Raw genomic sequence first — 13960 nt, 5'->3', positions numbered from 1 at the left:
TTTAAAGAGCCTTTTTTACCAGTTCAGAAAGTTTAATTAACCAGCAGTCACCACATCTGAATTTTTGTCGCTGGGGCATAGATGGCAGACCAACATTAAAGTGGTAACTCAGCCCTACAAGCATGGGCTGCCCACCCGGCCTGTCCTGCTTACCGTGGGACACCAGGGTCAGTGTGTCCCCACTGGGTCCCAACTCAGCCCTCGAAGTGTTTGGTCTCTGCTCTGTTCAGGCGCTGTTTACTTCACTCTCTACAAGGGCTTTACTTCAGCCCAGCTGGGGTTTTCTCAGAGCCCTGCCACGAGTTAAGTGTATGTTGAGCCAAATAATTTCTCCATAAGGGAAAAACGCGCGCATCGAAATTTTACCAGCAGTGACAGAGATGAGAGTAGGAAAGGTTAGGCAACATCTGGGATTTGATTTGGAAAGTGTCCAAGTCATTGTCAAAGGCCGTCTGAGAGCCAGTGACCGTACAGAGATTCTTAGGAGACCTCATCTGAGAGTGTGAAGACCTCCTGTGAGGGGAGGAGTTGTTAAAATGCCAGCGTCTCTTTCCTCCCTTTTTTTTTTTTTTCCTAGAATTCTGTAAAAATGCAAAGAGAATTGGGTGGTACTTGAGAATTGGGGGTGAGGGTTACCGCAGATGAGAAACATACTTCTAGATTTCAGTTCCACGCCACAAATCCACACAATGCCGTTTTTCAACTGTACAAAAGAATCTGCTTATGAATTTGACATGATCTTAATGGTAGCATCAAAGGCCGAATTTTTCACGTGTTAATATTTTTTCCACATTTGTCCTTGAATCTGAAGAACTTCATACAGTACTGTAAATTTAACTTACATTGAGTTTGATGTCAATTCTTGTGAAAAGAGCTTCTGCATGTAACAGACACACAGTTAAAGTACACAGCAGAGTACAACATTTGCAGGACCAATTCTGGAACCAACAGATGTCACCTCTCATTTGCCATCTTATATGTCAGTTTTACCAGCTCCTTCTAAATGTGTGTATTATTTGTAAGGAAAAGAAGGAAAATCCTAAGACTTGTCTAATAACTTAGTGGAGAATGTGTGTGTTGGGTTTAGGATGGATAGCAAAGTCTTTTTCAGCTGTGTTATCTAACTTGTATATAAAACTGTAATTAAAGGTTTGGATTCACCTGTTTCTCGCGGTTTACAATGATGAATCATTTGAAAACTCTGGAAATATGACTAGGATATGATTTAAGCCTGTAGAAGTGAAGAAGCTCTTCAAGTGCTAAAACTAAAGACTTCTAGTTTTTGGCTCAAATTCAGTAAGTACTGTTTGTATGCCAGGATATGTGAGATGTAAATGTAATAGGTCACTTTTCACCCTTGTAGCTATAAAATAAAAATTTTGTAGGACAGAAATAGATTGTACTACTGAATTAACAAAAGTTATACTAAAGTATCATGTTTAAAAAAAAATATATATATATATATACACAGAGTTAAGCTTGTTGCTGTTACCCTGTCTGGATTTGAAAAGTGTGCTGATTTATATATATATATATATATATATATATATATATATATATATATATATATATATAAAACACACACACACATATATATATTATATACCCGCACACATCTAAAATGGCCTAAAGCAGACATCCATGTAATTACAGTTGCAAAATGAAGACATTTTGGAGAGAACATTGTATCATAGTTCATTCATTTGCAGTGGATCTTTGTTCCTTTTTACTGTGGTAATTTTAGAAATGAGTGTCAAGTTTGGAATTAGATCTGCTAAGTTGGGGTTTTGCTGCTTGAACTCTGCACTGGGTCCTCAAATAAACCGATGTGAATGTAGTTTTTTCCCCCTGTGTGAAGAAGCAGCCACACCCCAACAGATAGGAGGAAAAATCTAGAACTGTTTCAAGTTTTATCTTTTTGTATATGAAAATAAAATAATAATAATAATAAAATCCTGTTGTCTCTCTTAATCACACGGCAGGGGGTTGTGTTCTCCCACTTACAGGGCCAACTTGAGCACCTCCATGAATTCCTGCTTGGACGACATGCAGTTAATGGCTGATACCTAGGCTGCCAAGGTCCTGTGGGTGGACTAAGCACAGGTCTCCAGTTCTGCCCTTCAGAAGCTCGGGACTTAGTTGGAGACACTGTGGGCTTCTCCTTAATGGACTGTCCTGGGACTTTGGGTATGTTCCTGCAGGACAGGGGTGTATTTTCCAAGTCCCCAAGATCCCCCCCCCACACAACCCTGCTCCCCAATCCTATACTTTGCAGACAACCCTGAGCAATATTTTTGTAAGTGCAGCAGAGAAACCTAGAAAATAAGTTATATTCAGGACTACTGAGAATACAAGCGCTGCCATTTCCAAACATGGCTGAGTAGCCGGGTCACTTGCTGAGCTGTTAAAAAAATCCAGTGATGGAGCACCACCCCAGATCTGAATCAGCAGGCCAGATCTCCCATCTGGGAGCTCCTGAGTTATCTCACTAGATGCAAACATGGTTCCCTGCTAATAAAATAATTATATTCTCTACTACCTAATAAAATAGGAAAGAACGCAGAAATCACCTCACTGCTTTCTGCAGTAACATAAAAGATTTTTTTTTTTGGCCTCTAATATTTGCTAAGTGGAGAAACAATTGCTTTGAATCCTGGTGGTGTCAATGCCTTTTTATTCACTGATGATAATTACGAAGATTAAATAACCTGCTTGGATCTCTTTGGAACAATTTTTGATGAAGGGGCCCTTTATTTAGGCACCAGTTGTCCAGTTTTTGATCCATTTTGTCCTCTCAGAGTTAGAAAGTTCACCTTTGATTAGTGAGTGCCCTTGATGAGAAGGAGAGGAAGACAAAACGCTAACATTTTTGAATGAAGACCTTAGCGCTAGCAACACTGGACGGTCGGACTGCAGGGACCATCTGGTTGCTTTCTCTTCAGCAAAGGGATTCTTTCAGTTAAAAAAAAAAAAATTGGACACAGAAGCCGGTTCATAAAAGCAGGCTTGCCCAAGTTAGCAAGTAAAAGAGGGCTCAGGGGCCATTCAGCCTGCCCTCCCACTCCTTCCCTTAATTCTCAAGCACCCCTATGGAATACTAGGGTTCCCCTGATGACAGTTTTAAAACTACTGGTCCTTCATTTTAAAGGTGGACAAACAGGCCCAGAGGAGGTACCCTACCCAGAGTCAGGCATCCTTTACTTCTAATTCTTGACTCTTGGGACCCAGTGTGGGGTTCACTGTTGTTTCCAAGTACAGGATGTGGGAGAGGAAGAGTCACCCACCATTTCTTTCTCCTTCTGGTGCTTAGCACAGTGCATGGCACTTAGGAGGGCCTTGAGAACTACCTCTTAGGTGAATGTGTGTATTTAGTAAATTCTGATGGAAGCTGTCAAAGCAGCTTTGAAACCTACAGATGCCAGTGTTGCCTGGTCGTATTTGTCTGGACTCTTGATTGCACATGTCAGACACCATTAAACAAAAAGGGGGCTTTGGGCTTCCCTGGTGGCGCAGTGGTTGGGAGTCTGCCTGCCAATGCAGGGGACACGGGTTCGAGCCCTGGTCTGGGAAGATCCCACATGCCGCAGAGCAACTAGGCCCGTGAGCCACAACTACTGAGCCTGCGCGTCTGGAGCCTGTGCTCCGCAACAAGAGAGGCCGCGACAGAGAGAGGCCCGCGCACCGCGATGAAGAGTGGCCCCCGCTCGCCGCAACTGGAGAAAGCCCTCGCACAGAAACGAAGACCCAACACAGCCAAAAATAAATATAAATAAATAAATAAATTAAAGAAACGTTTAAAAAAATACTTAAAAAAAAAGGGGGGGCTTTGCTGGAAGGATCCTGGGGCAAGTGGCCAGCCAAGCCTTACGTAAAGGCAGGATGTGTCTGGGCTTCTTCAGGAGCCTTGGAAGCTGGGGTCAGCATGGCACGCCTTCACCCGTGTCTCAGCATTTGTTCCACTGGTGTTCTGTGCAAGACCAGATGCATCTACTCTTTGTCTACTTAGCAGGAAAAAAGGCTGTAGACAGAGCGGGAGTTCCATATGTCACAGCTTTGCTATCTGGAGAAAGTTCCAGATCGAAAATCCTTAGGAAGACTCTGGTTGACTTAGTTCAACCAGTTAGTGTCAGAAGTCCTGGGGATTATACAAAATGACTTCATGACAGGTAGTCCTGGGAGGGCGCACGGAGCCATGAAGCTGTCAAAACAACGTATCCATTTAAGTTGGTTGTTAGAAATGGCCTCCTGCTTAGTGAACTAAATCCACATGGGATGCTGGAGATTATGCTGCAAAATGAAGAAGACCTATTTATTTGTGAGTCCGAGTGCATAAAACATATATCCTTCCTTTGACAGCAGGCATTCAGCAATCCGGATTTCATATTCTATCAAGATAAAGTAGAGCTGCCTAAATAAAAATTGCTAATATTAACAGAGCACTTAACGACATGCCCCAGGTTCTTCCCTAAATGCTTTACATGGTTAATCACCTTTAATCCTCACAAGAATCCTATGGTCTAATAAGTATTATTATTATTACTATTATTATTCCCATTTTAAAAAGAGGAAACAGAAAAGTAGAAAGTGGTTGAGTGGGGATCCAAAGCCCTGTGCTCTGCTTCAGGGTCCTAAACCACCATGGAGTACTGTCTTGCCAAGAAACTCCTTATGAGATGCAAAGCTATCTTTAGAAGTTACGATTTGTGTACCATGCGATTTCAAAGCCACGTGTCATGAGGACATCCAATGTGGCACAGGTTTTAGAATCAGAACTAAGTTGGAATCTCGGTTCTGAGGACCTTAGCGTAAGCATGCGCAAGTGGTTTATTCACCTATTAAACGGGACTAAGAGTATTTTCTTCTCAGGACTGTATGTGCACATACTGAGCCTTCAAGGCGTCATGCTCTCACCCATCACCCGGTCCAGGGGACCAGGGGTGGAGCCGGGACGCGCCTGGGCCTCCAGGTTCGTCACCAGGGGGCGCGCGCTTGCGCTCTGGCCTCCGGTGTCTCCTGAGAGGCTCAGGGCCAGCGACTCCAGGTAGCGCATGCGTGTCTTGGTCCCGCGGTTGCGATTGGCTTTCAGGCGGCTGACCTGGAGTGCGCATGCGCTAAGGCAAAAGGCTAGCGTCTCGGGTAAGATGGCTGCGAAAACTTTTGCCTCACGCTTCCGAGGCTCCCGACGCTTTTTGAGTGGCTTCGTGGCTGGAGCCGTCGCGGGCGCTATGGGAACCGGGCTAACTGTCGTGCAGTTTCTCCGGAGTCGGGACGCTGAGCCAGCGTTGGCGGTGAGGGAGCCGGACGGTGAGTGTGGGTCCCCAGGTCTCGGGCCCGGGCTGCTACCTCGGGCAGGAGCCGTAACCATGGACGTGCGCTGTCTCCACTCGCCCGGCCCTTGGTCGTCTGCCTTGCAGTCTCCCGGCTCGGCTTCCTCTCCCCGCGTTGCGTCTCACCTGCCTGCTCCATGTACTTCCTTCCCCTTGGGGATCTACTACCCCGACATGTCTGTTTTTATTGTCTATGTCCTCCCCTAGATTGTTAGCTCCGTAAGCGCTCGGACGGTGTCAGTTTTCTTCTCCACCAGCCCCTGTACCTGGTACATAATTGGCATCCAGTATGTATGGATGAATGAACGAATGAACACATAGTTTTAGCAGATCAGTTAACTGTCCTCAATTTATCATCGTTCAAATGAAGAATACCTGCTGGCCCTTCTTCAAAGGATGTAAATCCGCAGGTTACCAGGTGTACCTTATATTTGACAAAGTAAATGAGCTCATGCTCGTTTCTTTCTGTCTCGGATATACTAATTTAACTTGCTCCTCCTGATACTTGGCATTTAGCAAGAGAGCAACTCTGGTGGGTTGAAGCCTGGAGAGCGCATCAAGAGAGAATTATTTGGAAACCGACTCCCTGTTCCGTGCGTGCTTGGTTTCTCCCACTAGGAAAAGCAATACCAGTTTTACCACTGTCTTGCTGCAGCACACATCTCTGCTTCAGTACCAGAACATTGAGGAAGAGTGTCAGTGAACGATGGTCTTTTTTTTTTTTGGCTGCGTTGGGTCTTCGTTGCTGCACGCGGGCTTTCTCTACTTGCGGCGAGCGGGGGCTACCCTTTGTTGCGGTGCGCGGGCTTCTCATTGCGGTGGCTTCCCTTGTTGCAGAGCACCGGCTCTAGGCGCATGGGCTTCAGTAGTTGCAGCACGCGGGCTCACAGGCTCAGCAGCCGTGGCGCACGGGCTTAGTTGCTCCACGGCATGTGGGATCTTCCCGGACCAGGGCTTGAACCCGTGTCCCCTGCATTGGCAGGCGGATTCTAAACCACTGCACCACCAGGGAAGCCCCTGAACGATGGTCTTTTAAAAAAATTTAAAAGGCTGTGCTTTTGTCCCCACATTAACTCTTAGAACATAATGAGTAGGTAGGTTGTCTCGCATTCAATCATATCAATGACTAGTAATGACAGGAGTTTTTTCTTTGCTGCTTTTGTATACACTGTACTTTGTGGGGCAGAGATTTGAAAATTTGATGTGAAAGACCAGCAAGATCAGGTCCTTATTTAACAGTTAATGAGGTACTTCCCTGGTGGCGCAGTGGTTAAGAATCCGCCTGCCAATGTAGGGCACACGGGTTCGAGCCCTGGTCCAGGATGATCCCACATGCCTCGGAGCAACTAAGCCCGTGCACCACAACTACTGAGCCTGCGCTCTAGTAACAAGAGAAGCCACCTCATTGAGAAGCCTGTGCACCTCACCGCAACTAGAGAAAGCCCGCGGGCAGCAAAGAAGACCCAACAGCAATCAATAAGAAAATAAATAAATTAGAAAAATAAAAAAAAATTTTTTTTAATTAGAAAACAACAGTTAATGAAATAGCTACAGTTTACCTGGATAGAACTATACAACTGATTATAGGCAAAACCAGTATTTTGCCTACTGTCTCTTTTCTTTGCTTTATAAGTAATTGCAAAAATGAGATCACCTGGTTGATTAAATTGTTGAGTCAGTCCTTTGTCTTACCCCCTTCCTTATAATTTTTTATTCCTAATAGTAGTCACTAACTGTTATTTTTTTCCCCTGTTTTTCATTTTTAGGTTCTTCAGAAAGGGCTCTCTTAGAACAATTTGGATTCCCTTTAACTGGAACAGAGACGAGGTGCTATACTAACCATGCCTTGTCTTATGATCAGTCAAAGCGGGTGCCTAGATGGGTTCTTGAACATATATCCAAGAGCAAGATAACAGGTAGGTGGTTAGAAGCAAAGGCATTGATGAAAGATGTTTCCAAATTTAAAACAAGGAGGATTATTAATAATTTCAACCTTTTCTACTTTATAGCACATTTTGAAAATGATGGTGTTTGTATGGCTCACTAAATAAATGGACCCTGCCTGGCAACCAAGGTGCCCTAGACCCTTCCAGGCTATCTCAGGGGTTGAGAGGATCTGTATCTTGACACATGAATTGGAGGCTTTGTCATAAATATTGTTGCAATGAGCACCACTCGTTCATTACCTCCACAAATGCGTTTTTTTTTTCCTGCCTCAGGTTTATTTGTACAAATAGCACAGGAGAACACCAGCCCCATGCACACAGCAGCCAGGGGTGACACCAGTCCTTCTGTCCTCACATTGGCAGATTAAGGTCTCTACTCCAGAGCCTTTGCGGGGTTCTGGGCACCTTTGGGGGCCTGAGCTGGAGCTGGAGCTGCAGCTGCACCTGCATCCTTGGCCTTGGTTTGAGCCTTGGCCTGGGACTTTAGCCGGCAGAGCCTGAGGCCCTTGGCGATGCGGGCATGAGCACGTTTCCCGAGCTTGGGGTGAGCCATGTAGGCAAGTCGACTGAGATTGCGGCTGCCGCCCGTTGGGATCTTGGGCTTGACCTCCTTGGGCTTTACGAGAGCCTTTTTAAAAAAATTAATTAATTATTTATTTTTTGGCTGCATTGGGTCTTTGTTGCTGCGCGCAGGCTTTCTTTAGTTGTGGCGAGCGGGGGCTACTCTTCATTGTGGTGCGTGGGCTTCTCATTGCGGTGGCTTCTCTTGTTGTGGAGCACGGGCTCTAGGCACGCGGGCTCAGTAGTTGTGGCTCGCGGGCTCTAGAGCACAGGCTCAGTAGTTGTGGCGCACGGGCTTACTTGCTCCGCGGCACGTGGGATCTTCCTGGACCAGGGCTCGAACCCGTGTCCCCTGCATTGGCAGGCAGATTCTTAACCTCTGCGCCACCAGGGAAGTCCCTTTACGAGAGCCTTTATAGGCTCAGCACGTGCACTTATGGCCTTGGCGTTGTTGGCCTGCATCTTCTTCAGGCCCTTCTTGTTGTGCTTCTTGGCAAAGCACATGTTCCTCAGGAACTTGGGGTCCACCCCCTTAAGAGATTCATATCGTTCTGATCGGGGTTTCTTGATGCCGTTTCTGTGCTGCTTTCGGGACTGGTTGTGCATGCTGTGGTTCTTGGACTTGGCCAGGTCTGCACCGGGGCCTGCCCACAAATGCTTTTTAAGTGCCTACCTTGTGCATAGCACTGTGCTGAGCCTTGGGGTTATATCAGTGACCAGAGTAGATGGTCTCTACCCCCAAGGCACTTTGAATTGGGGAGGGGGTGGGTGGACCTATCAAATAATCATAAATGTATAATTACAATTGGCAATAACTGTTCTGAAGGAAAAATGATTGCAAGTTGGGATAGTATAATTAAGGAACAGTAAAGAATACAATGAGAGATTATAACAGGAGAACCTGATAACTGATTAGTGAGGCTTCTTTGAGAAAGTGGCCTGAAGAGTAGATGGCAGTCACTCAGGCAGAGGAGTTGGGTGGGCAGCAGGGGTATGGAGAGGAGCGTTCCAGGCAGGGAAAGAGAAGCACAGTTGCATCTTTAAAGGCCCCCATGTGAAGAGTTTGGTTCGGTTACGGAACTCAAGGAAGGCCAGTTTGGCTGGAGCAAGGGAGAACGTGATGTGAAATGCGACTGGAGAGGCAGGCAGGTGTGTGAGCCTGTTCACGTGCCCTCAGGTTTCTTGGTGCGTTCCTGTAATTAAGATGACCAGATCTTGCTGGTCAACGTCAGATTGGTTTCTAGGTAGCCTACTCCAATTTACAGTCCCACCATCATTATTTGTCCTATCTCTCCCAGCCCTCACACATAATGAGCATTATTGAGCTTTACCAATTTATTAGTTGATTTTATTTACGTTTATTGATTACCAGTGAGGGTTAATATTTTGTGAATTATTCTTTCTTTGTGAATTTTTCTTTACAATTTTCAATAGGGATATTCTTTTTTTTAATTATTTTATTTATTTATCTTGGCTGCATCGGGTCTTAGTTGAGGCATGCAGGATCTTTAGTTGTGGCATGTGGGCTCTTAGTTGCAGCATGCATGCAGGATCTAGTTCCCTGACTAGGGATCGAACCCGGGCCCCCTGCATTGGGAGCGCGGAATCTTACCCACTGGACCACCAGGGAAGTCCCAGGGATATTCTTTTTTGAGTTTTGTAGGAGTTCTTTTTTATATTAAGGATATTACTTTTTGTCATAGTTGTTTTATTCCCATTCTCTTATTTGCCTGTTAATTTGCTATATGGCCCACAAATTATTTCTCCATTGCTTTACAGTGCATGCTATGTTTAAATATATTAAAATGCTGATATTAAGATGAGTGTGTACCTTTATAGAGTACACATTAACCAGCAGAATATCGGGAGGCTTGGAATATGCTTGCTGCTAGAAGGAAACTGATGTAGGCATAAACTTTATCATAGCAGGTGAAATTGATTATGTACTTACATCAAGAGAAACTCACTTGATTTAGTCTCAAGCCTGATAAATTTCCTTTAAATACAAAAATTTTCCCAAGATGAAATTTCAGCTTTACTAATTTTATCTTGCTGTTAAGTTATCATTTTCAGAGGCATATAAGAAAAGCACTGTTTCATATTGTAAATCACGTGAGCTGTGTAATTTTGAGGAGGTAAAATAGAGCTAATTAATATTATTTGAAAACAAGAAGCAATATACCTGTGATTTACTTATTATAGTGTAAAGCATCTTCTGTTTTAGTTATGACAGACTAAGTTATTTAGATTAACTTTCCTGCTAAAAACAACAAGAAATGTTATTAGCAGTATATAAAAAGTATATAGAAAAAAAAATCACTAAAAAAAAAATAACATGAAGAGGGACTTCCCTGGTGGTCCAGTGGTTAAGAATCTGCCTTCAAATGCAGGGGACGCGGGTTTGATCCCTGGTTGGGGAACTAAGACCCCACATGCCATGGGGCAGCTAAGCCCACACGCTTTGGAGCCCGTACGCCGCAACTAGAGAGAAGCCCATGTGCCCCAACGAAGACCCAGTGCAGCAAAAAAAAAAAAAAAAAATATTGTCTCAGAAGCCAGATTCCTGGCTTCTGATCCTGGCTTTAAAAACAAACAAACAAACAAAACATGAAGAGGCAACATGATAGTAGAGCTTTTTTGCCAGGCCAATATTTGGGGGAATGCCAGAATCCAGAGGGGTAAGGGTGGCCCTGGTAAACCAAAGCCACATTGCCTTTGGTTCTGCAGCCTTATGGGGTCAGGGGGACTGAAGGCAAGACCTAGGGCTCACCCAAGGTAGATTATCTTACAGGAGACCCTTCCCACATTAACCTGGAACCCCAGAGGGCTGCACCCTTGGTGAAGGGTGAACCAGAACTTACTTGCCTACCCACCGTAGGGAGCTACACGGAAGGTTGCCTTGGCACTGAGCAGACAGGGATCAAAAAGGAAAATAAAAAGTTTGTTCTAGAGAAGTTGAGGCCACAAACTGGCTGTCATGCAGACTTGTAGCCCAAAGCCATGTAGCCTGTACAGATCAAAGAACCTTAAACCCTGAGCTTGGTTTACTGTGGTCCTCCACTGCTAATGCCTCCAGACACTGGACAGAAGTAAGTTTACATCCTCTCTTCAGGAAGGCATCTTCATCCTAGGATTTTGGAAATTCCCACAAATGATTTTTCTTTTTCTTTTTCTTTTTTTAAAATTTATTTTTGGCTGCGTTGGGTCTTCGTTGCTGCACGTGGGCTTTCTCTAGTTGTGGTGAGCAGGGGCTACTCTTCGTTGCGGTGCATGTGCTTCTCGTTGTGGTGCACGGGCTTCTCATTGCGGTGGCTTGTTGTGGAGCACGGGCTCTAGGCGCACAGTCTCAGTAGTTGTGGCTCACGGGCTCTAGAGCGCAGGCTCAGTAGTTGTGGCGCACGGACTTAGTTGCTCTGCAGCATGTGGTATCTTCCCGGACCAGGGCTCGAACCCGTGTCCCCTGCATTGGCAGGCGGATTCTTAACCACTGCGCCACCAGGGAAGTCCCCCCCCCCCGCCCCCAAATGATTTTTCAAGGGCAGTGAGCACCAGACAAAGAAAACCAGACATACCAGGAAGCGATTCCAATGGTAATGACACTTTGAGAAGTTTACTAGTAATTCTCTGTTTACAGTTATTATTTTTTTTTTATGGGGTGATTCTAAGAAGCTAGACATTAGATACTTTACTCTGAACCTTGGGGTCTGATAATTTTTTTCTTGATTGAATGAAATGACGTTAGAATCAGTAACTTCATTAATCCCCATTTTATACTTTTTTGAGTAGCAGCCTGAGTATATTCCATTTGTCCTCATAATTTTTATAGTTTAACAAGGCCTGTCCTAATGACAGTGGAAAACATAGTGTTAGGATTCGCTGATGTCCACGGTGGCAAACTATTCTGGAGGTATCAGAATATAAGTAAAATTGAGATTTTGTCTCTCCTGTGTGGTGCTCAGATATTTTGTGTCAGGAGTTTCTGGATTGATCTCATAACCTAAATGTTTGTTTTGTCATGGCTTAAGAGGCAGTAAGCAAGATATCAGAGGCACTCTCTCCCTCCTCTAGGCTGTGCCTGCCCAGAACAAATTGTTTTGTGTCTATATATATCCATTATTTCAGTACATATAAACTTGTCAAATACCGTTGTACAACATACAGTACATGGGGGTCTTTTGTTTTTGGCCATGCCACGCGGCATGTGGGATCTTAATTTGCCGAGCAGGGATCGCACCCACGCACCCCACACGGAGTCTTAGCCATTGGACCTCCAAGGAAGTCCCCGTGGGGGTCTTTTTTAAAAAGCAAGAGTGTATTTAGTAACTAAGCTTTTTATACAGCTCAGCTATTTGATTGGTCATTGCTTTTACATAGATACTATCCAAGGGATTTTTCCCTTTAACTTGAAAGGCCAGAAACAAAAGTATATGAGATGAGATAGCTGCACTGTATGAAGAACATTCTTTCCTGGACTAGTCCTTGCTAAATTCAGGTGAAGTATCCGAGCTATCCCAGGAACTTGAGACATGCGTGCTGTCACTAAGTACTAGCTGCTCAGAGAGATACCAGCCAGCAGCAAGCAGCTTGCCTTGCTTAGAGAATCTTGAGGGATATTTGTCCACTGGTAACTTACCATTTTGTGTGTTTTTCTTCAGGTGATGCAGAGAGAAAACATTGTAAATTCAAGCCAGATCCCAACATCCCTCCAACCTTCAGTGCCTTCAACGAGGACTATGTTGGCAGTGGGTGGTCACGAGGCCACATGGCTCCAGCAGGAGATAACAAATTCTCATCTGTAGGCATATTTTTTGGGAGGGATGGGAACACAGGGCTGGTATTATGTGTACCATGGGACTTGGAAATTAAAAACCTAGGAGCCAAACCCTAACACTTGAGAATTTTCATACCCTATTTTGTCTTTTTCTTCCTGACTTCACTTCCTTTCTTTGCTCAGATGCTCAGACATTTTTAAACAGGTTGAGGAAAACTAAATGCTATGCAAAAGGGAATTGGAAAGCCACTAGGAGCTAAAGCTACTCGCTCATTTTTATCTTGAAAAATTTCAGACCTGTAGAAAAGTTGAAAAAAGAACACAGCAAAAATATTTTGACTTGTAGAAAAGTTGAGGATAGTACAGCAAAAACATTTTGATACATATATTTTACATATGCATTTTTTAAAACCATGGACAGTGAATTGCTGACATTGTAACACTTCACGCCTAAGTAGATTGCTCGGGAGATTGTATTGTCTAAAGATGAGGATATTTGAATATATGTCAGGTGTATCATTATACCAAGAAATGTGTGCAAGTGTATTTTTGTATATTTGTACAATAATATCCAGTATACAGTTCTCATTCAGATTTGCCAAATTTTCCCAATTATGTCCTTTACAACTTTTTTTTGGATTCAGTATCTAATCATGAATCACATATTACATTTAGTTGTCATGTCTCTCTAGCCTCCTTTAATTTAGGATAATTTCTCTGCCAAAAAAAGGCGAGAAATGTCTTTTCTGACTGGCATTTATTGCATGAATTGGTGATTACTATCATTAAGATAGTGGTTCTTAACCTTGGATACTCATTGTAACTACCTTGGGAAGTTTTAAAAAATCCTGATGCCCAGACCTGTAACCCAGAGCAGTTAAATTAGAAATTCTAGGGGTTGGGACCCAGGCATCGATATTTTTGAAGCTCCCTAGGTTATTTCAATGTGCATCCAAGGCTGAGAGCCACTGTTTGATGAGAGGGTATTTGGTGGCCTTGGCAGTGTAGACCAATGAAAGGAAATCCAGTGACAGAGCCTTGGGTTTACAGGTCAGAAGTGTGAGATGAATGAACACATGGTGGCTAGAAATTCAGAAGAACAGGACTTTTTTGTGCCACTCTTGAACTAATGTGTTTGCACTGTACTAAATACTACTGTGCTCCTGAAAGCTGCCCTTTGTTGAGAAATCCTCTGCCTGAGGCTTAGCACTAGAATTCACCTTTTAGCTTTATACTGGAAATTTTTCGTTCATAGAGTCTACATTATAGGTTTGAATTTTATAAATTGTGAAGAAAAGCAGCACACCAAACTACTTCTTTTGTTATAGTCCTTATTCTGAATAATCATTATTCAG

At 44.0% G+C, this 13960-nt stretch overlaps 2 protein-coding genes across 11 annotated transcripts in view; one reads left to right on the top strand and one right to left on the bottom strand.

Moving 5' to 3' along the window:
* Nucleotides 1–5129: 5129 nt before the first annotated feature.
* Nucleotides 5130–13960, top strand: part of LOC103008692 (exo/endonuclease G) — a 62663-nt gene continuing 53832 nt past the window's right edge. For all 10 annotated transcript variants that reach the window (XR_009009386.1, XR_009009385.1, XR_009009389.1 and 7 more), the window contains exons 1-3: nucleotides 5130–5304; nucleotides 7094–7243; nucleotides 12490–12629. Coding sequence is in view for 1 of the 10 variants with exons in the window: in XM_007191460.3 (XP_007191522.1) it covers nucleotides 5142–5304; nucleotides 7094–7243; nucleotides 12490–12629 (453 nt within the window). In the remaining 9 variants the exon portion in view is untranslated. The remainder of the gene's footprint in view (nucleotides 5305–7093; nucleotides 7244–12489; nucleotides 12630–13960) is intronic.
* On the bottom strand, nucleotides 7647–9618 carry LOC103012085 (60S ribosomal protein L29-like). The gene is made up of 3 exons (XM_057554881.1): nucleotides 9612–9618; nucleotides 8246–8466; nucleotides 7647–7901 (listed from the first exon to the last, which is right to left on the bottom strand). Exons 1-3 carry the CDS (start codon nucleotides 9616–9618, stop codon nucleotides 7647–7649), a joined length of 483 nt encoding a protein of 160 aa, XP_057410864.1.

The sequence above is a fragment of the Balaenoptera acutorostrata genome, chromosome 10, assembly GCF_949987535.1.
Source record: "Balaenoptera acutorostrata chromosome 10, mBalAcu1.1, whole genome shotgun sequence".
Lineage (NCBI taxonomy): Eukaryota > Metazoa > Chordata > Mammalia > Artiodactyla > Balaenopteridae > Balaenoptera > Balaenoptera acutorostrata.
This window is presented reverse-complemented; position numbering and strand designations above follow the sequence as displayed.

Bases quoted from the DNA above. Each gene is read 5' to 3' on its own strand.
- LOC103012085 (XM_057554881.1), bottom strand. The intron at 7,902-8,245 runs GCTCTCGTAAAG...TTTTTTAAAAAG, and splicing joins CACGTGCTGAGCCTATAAAG to GCTCTCGTAAAGCCCAAGGA.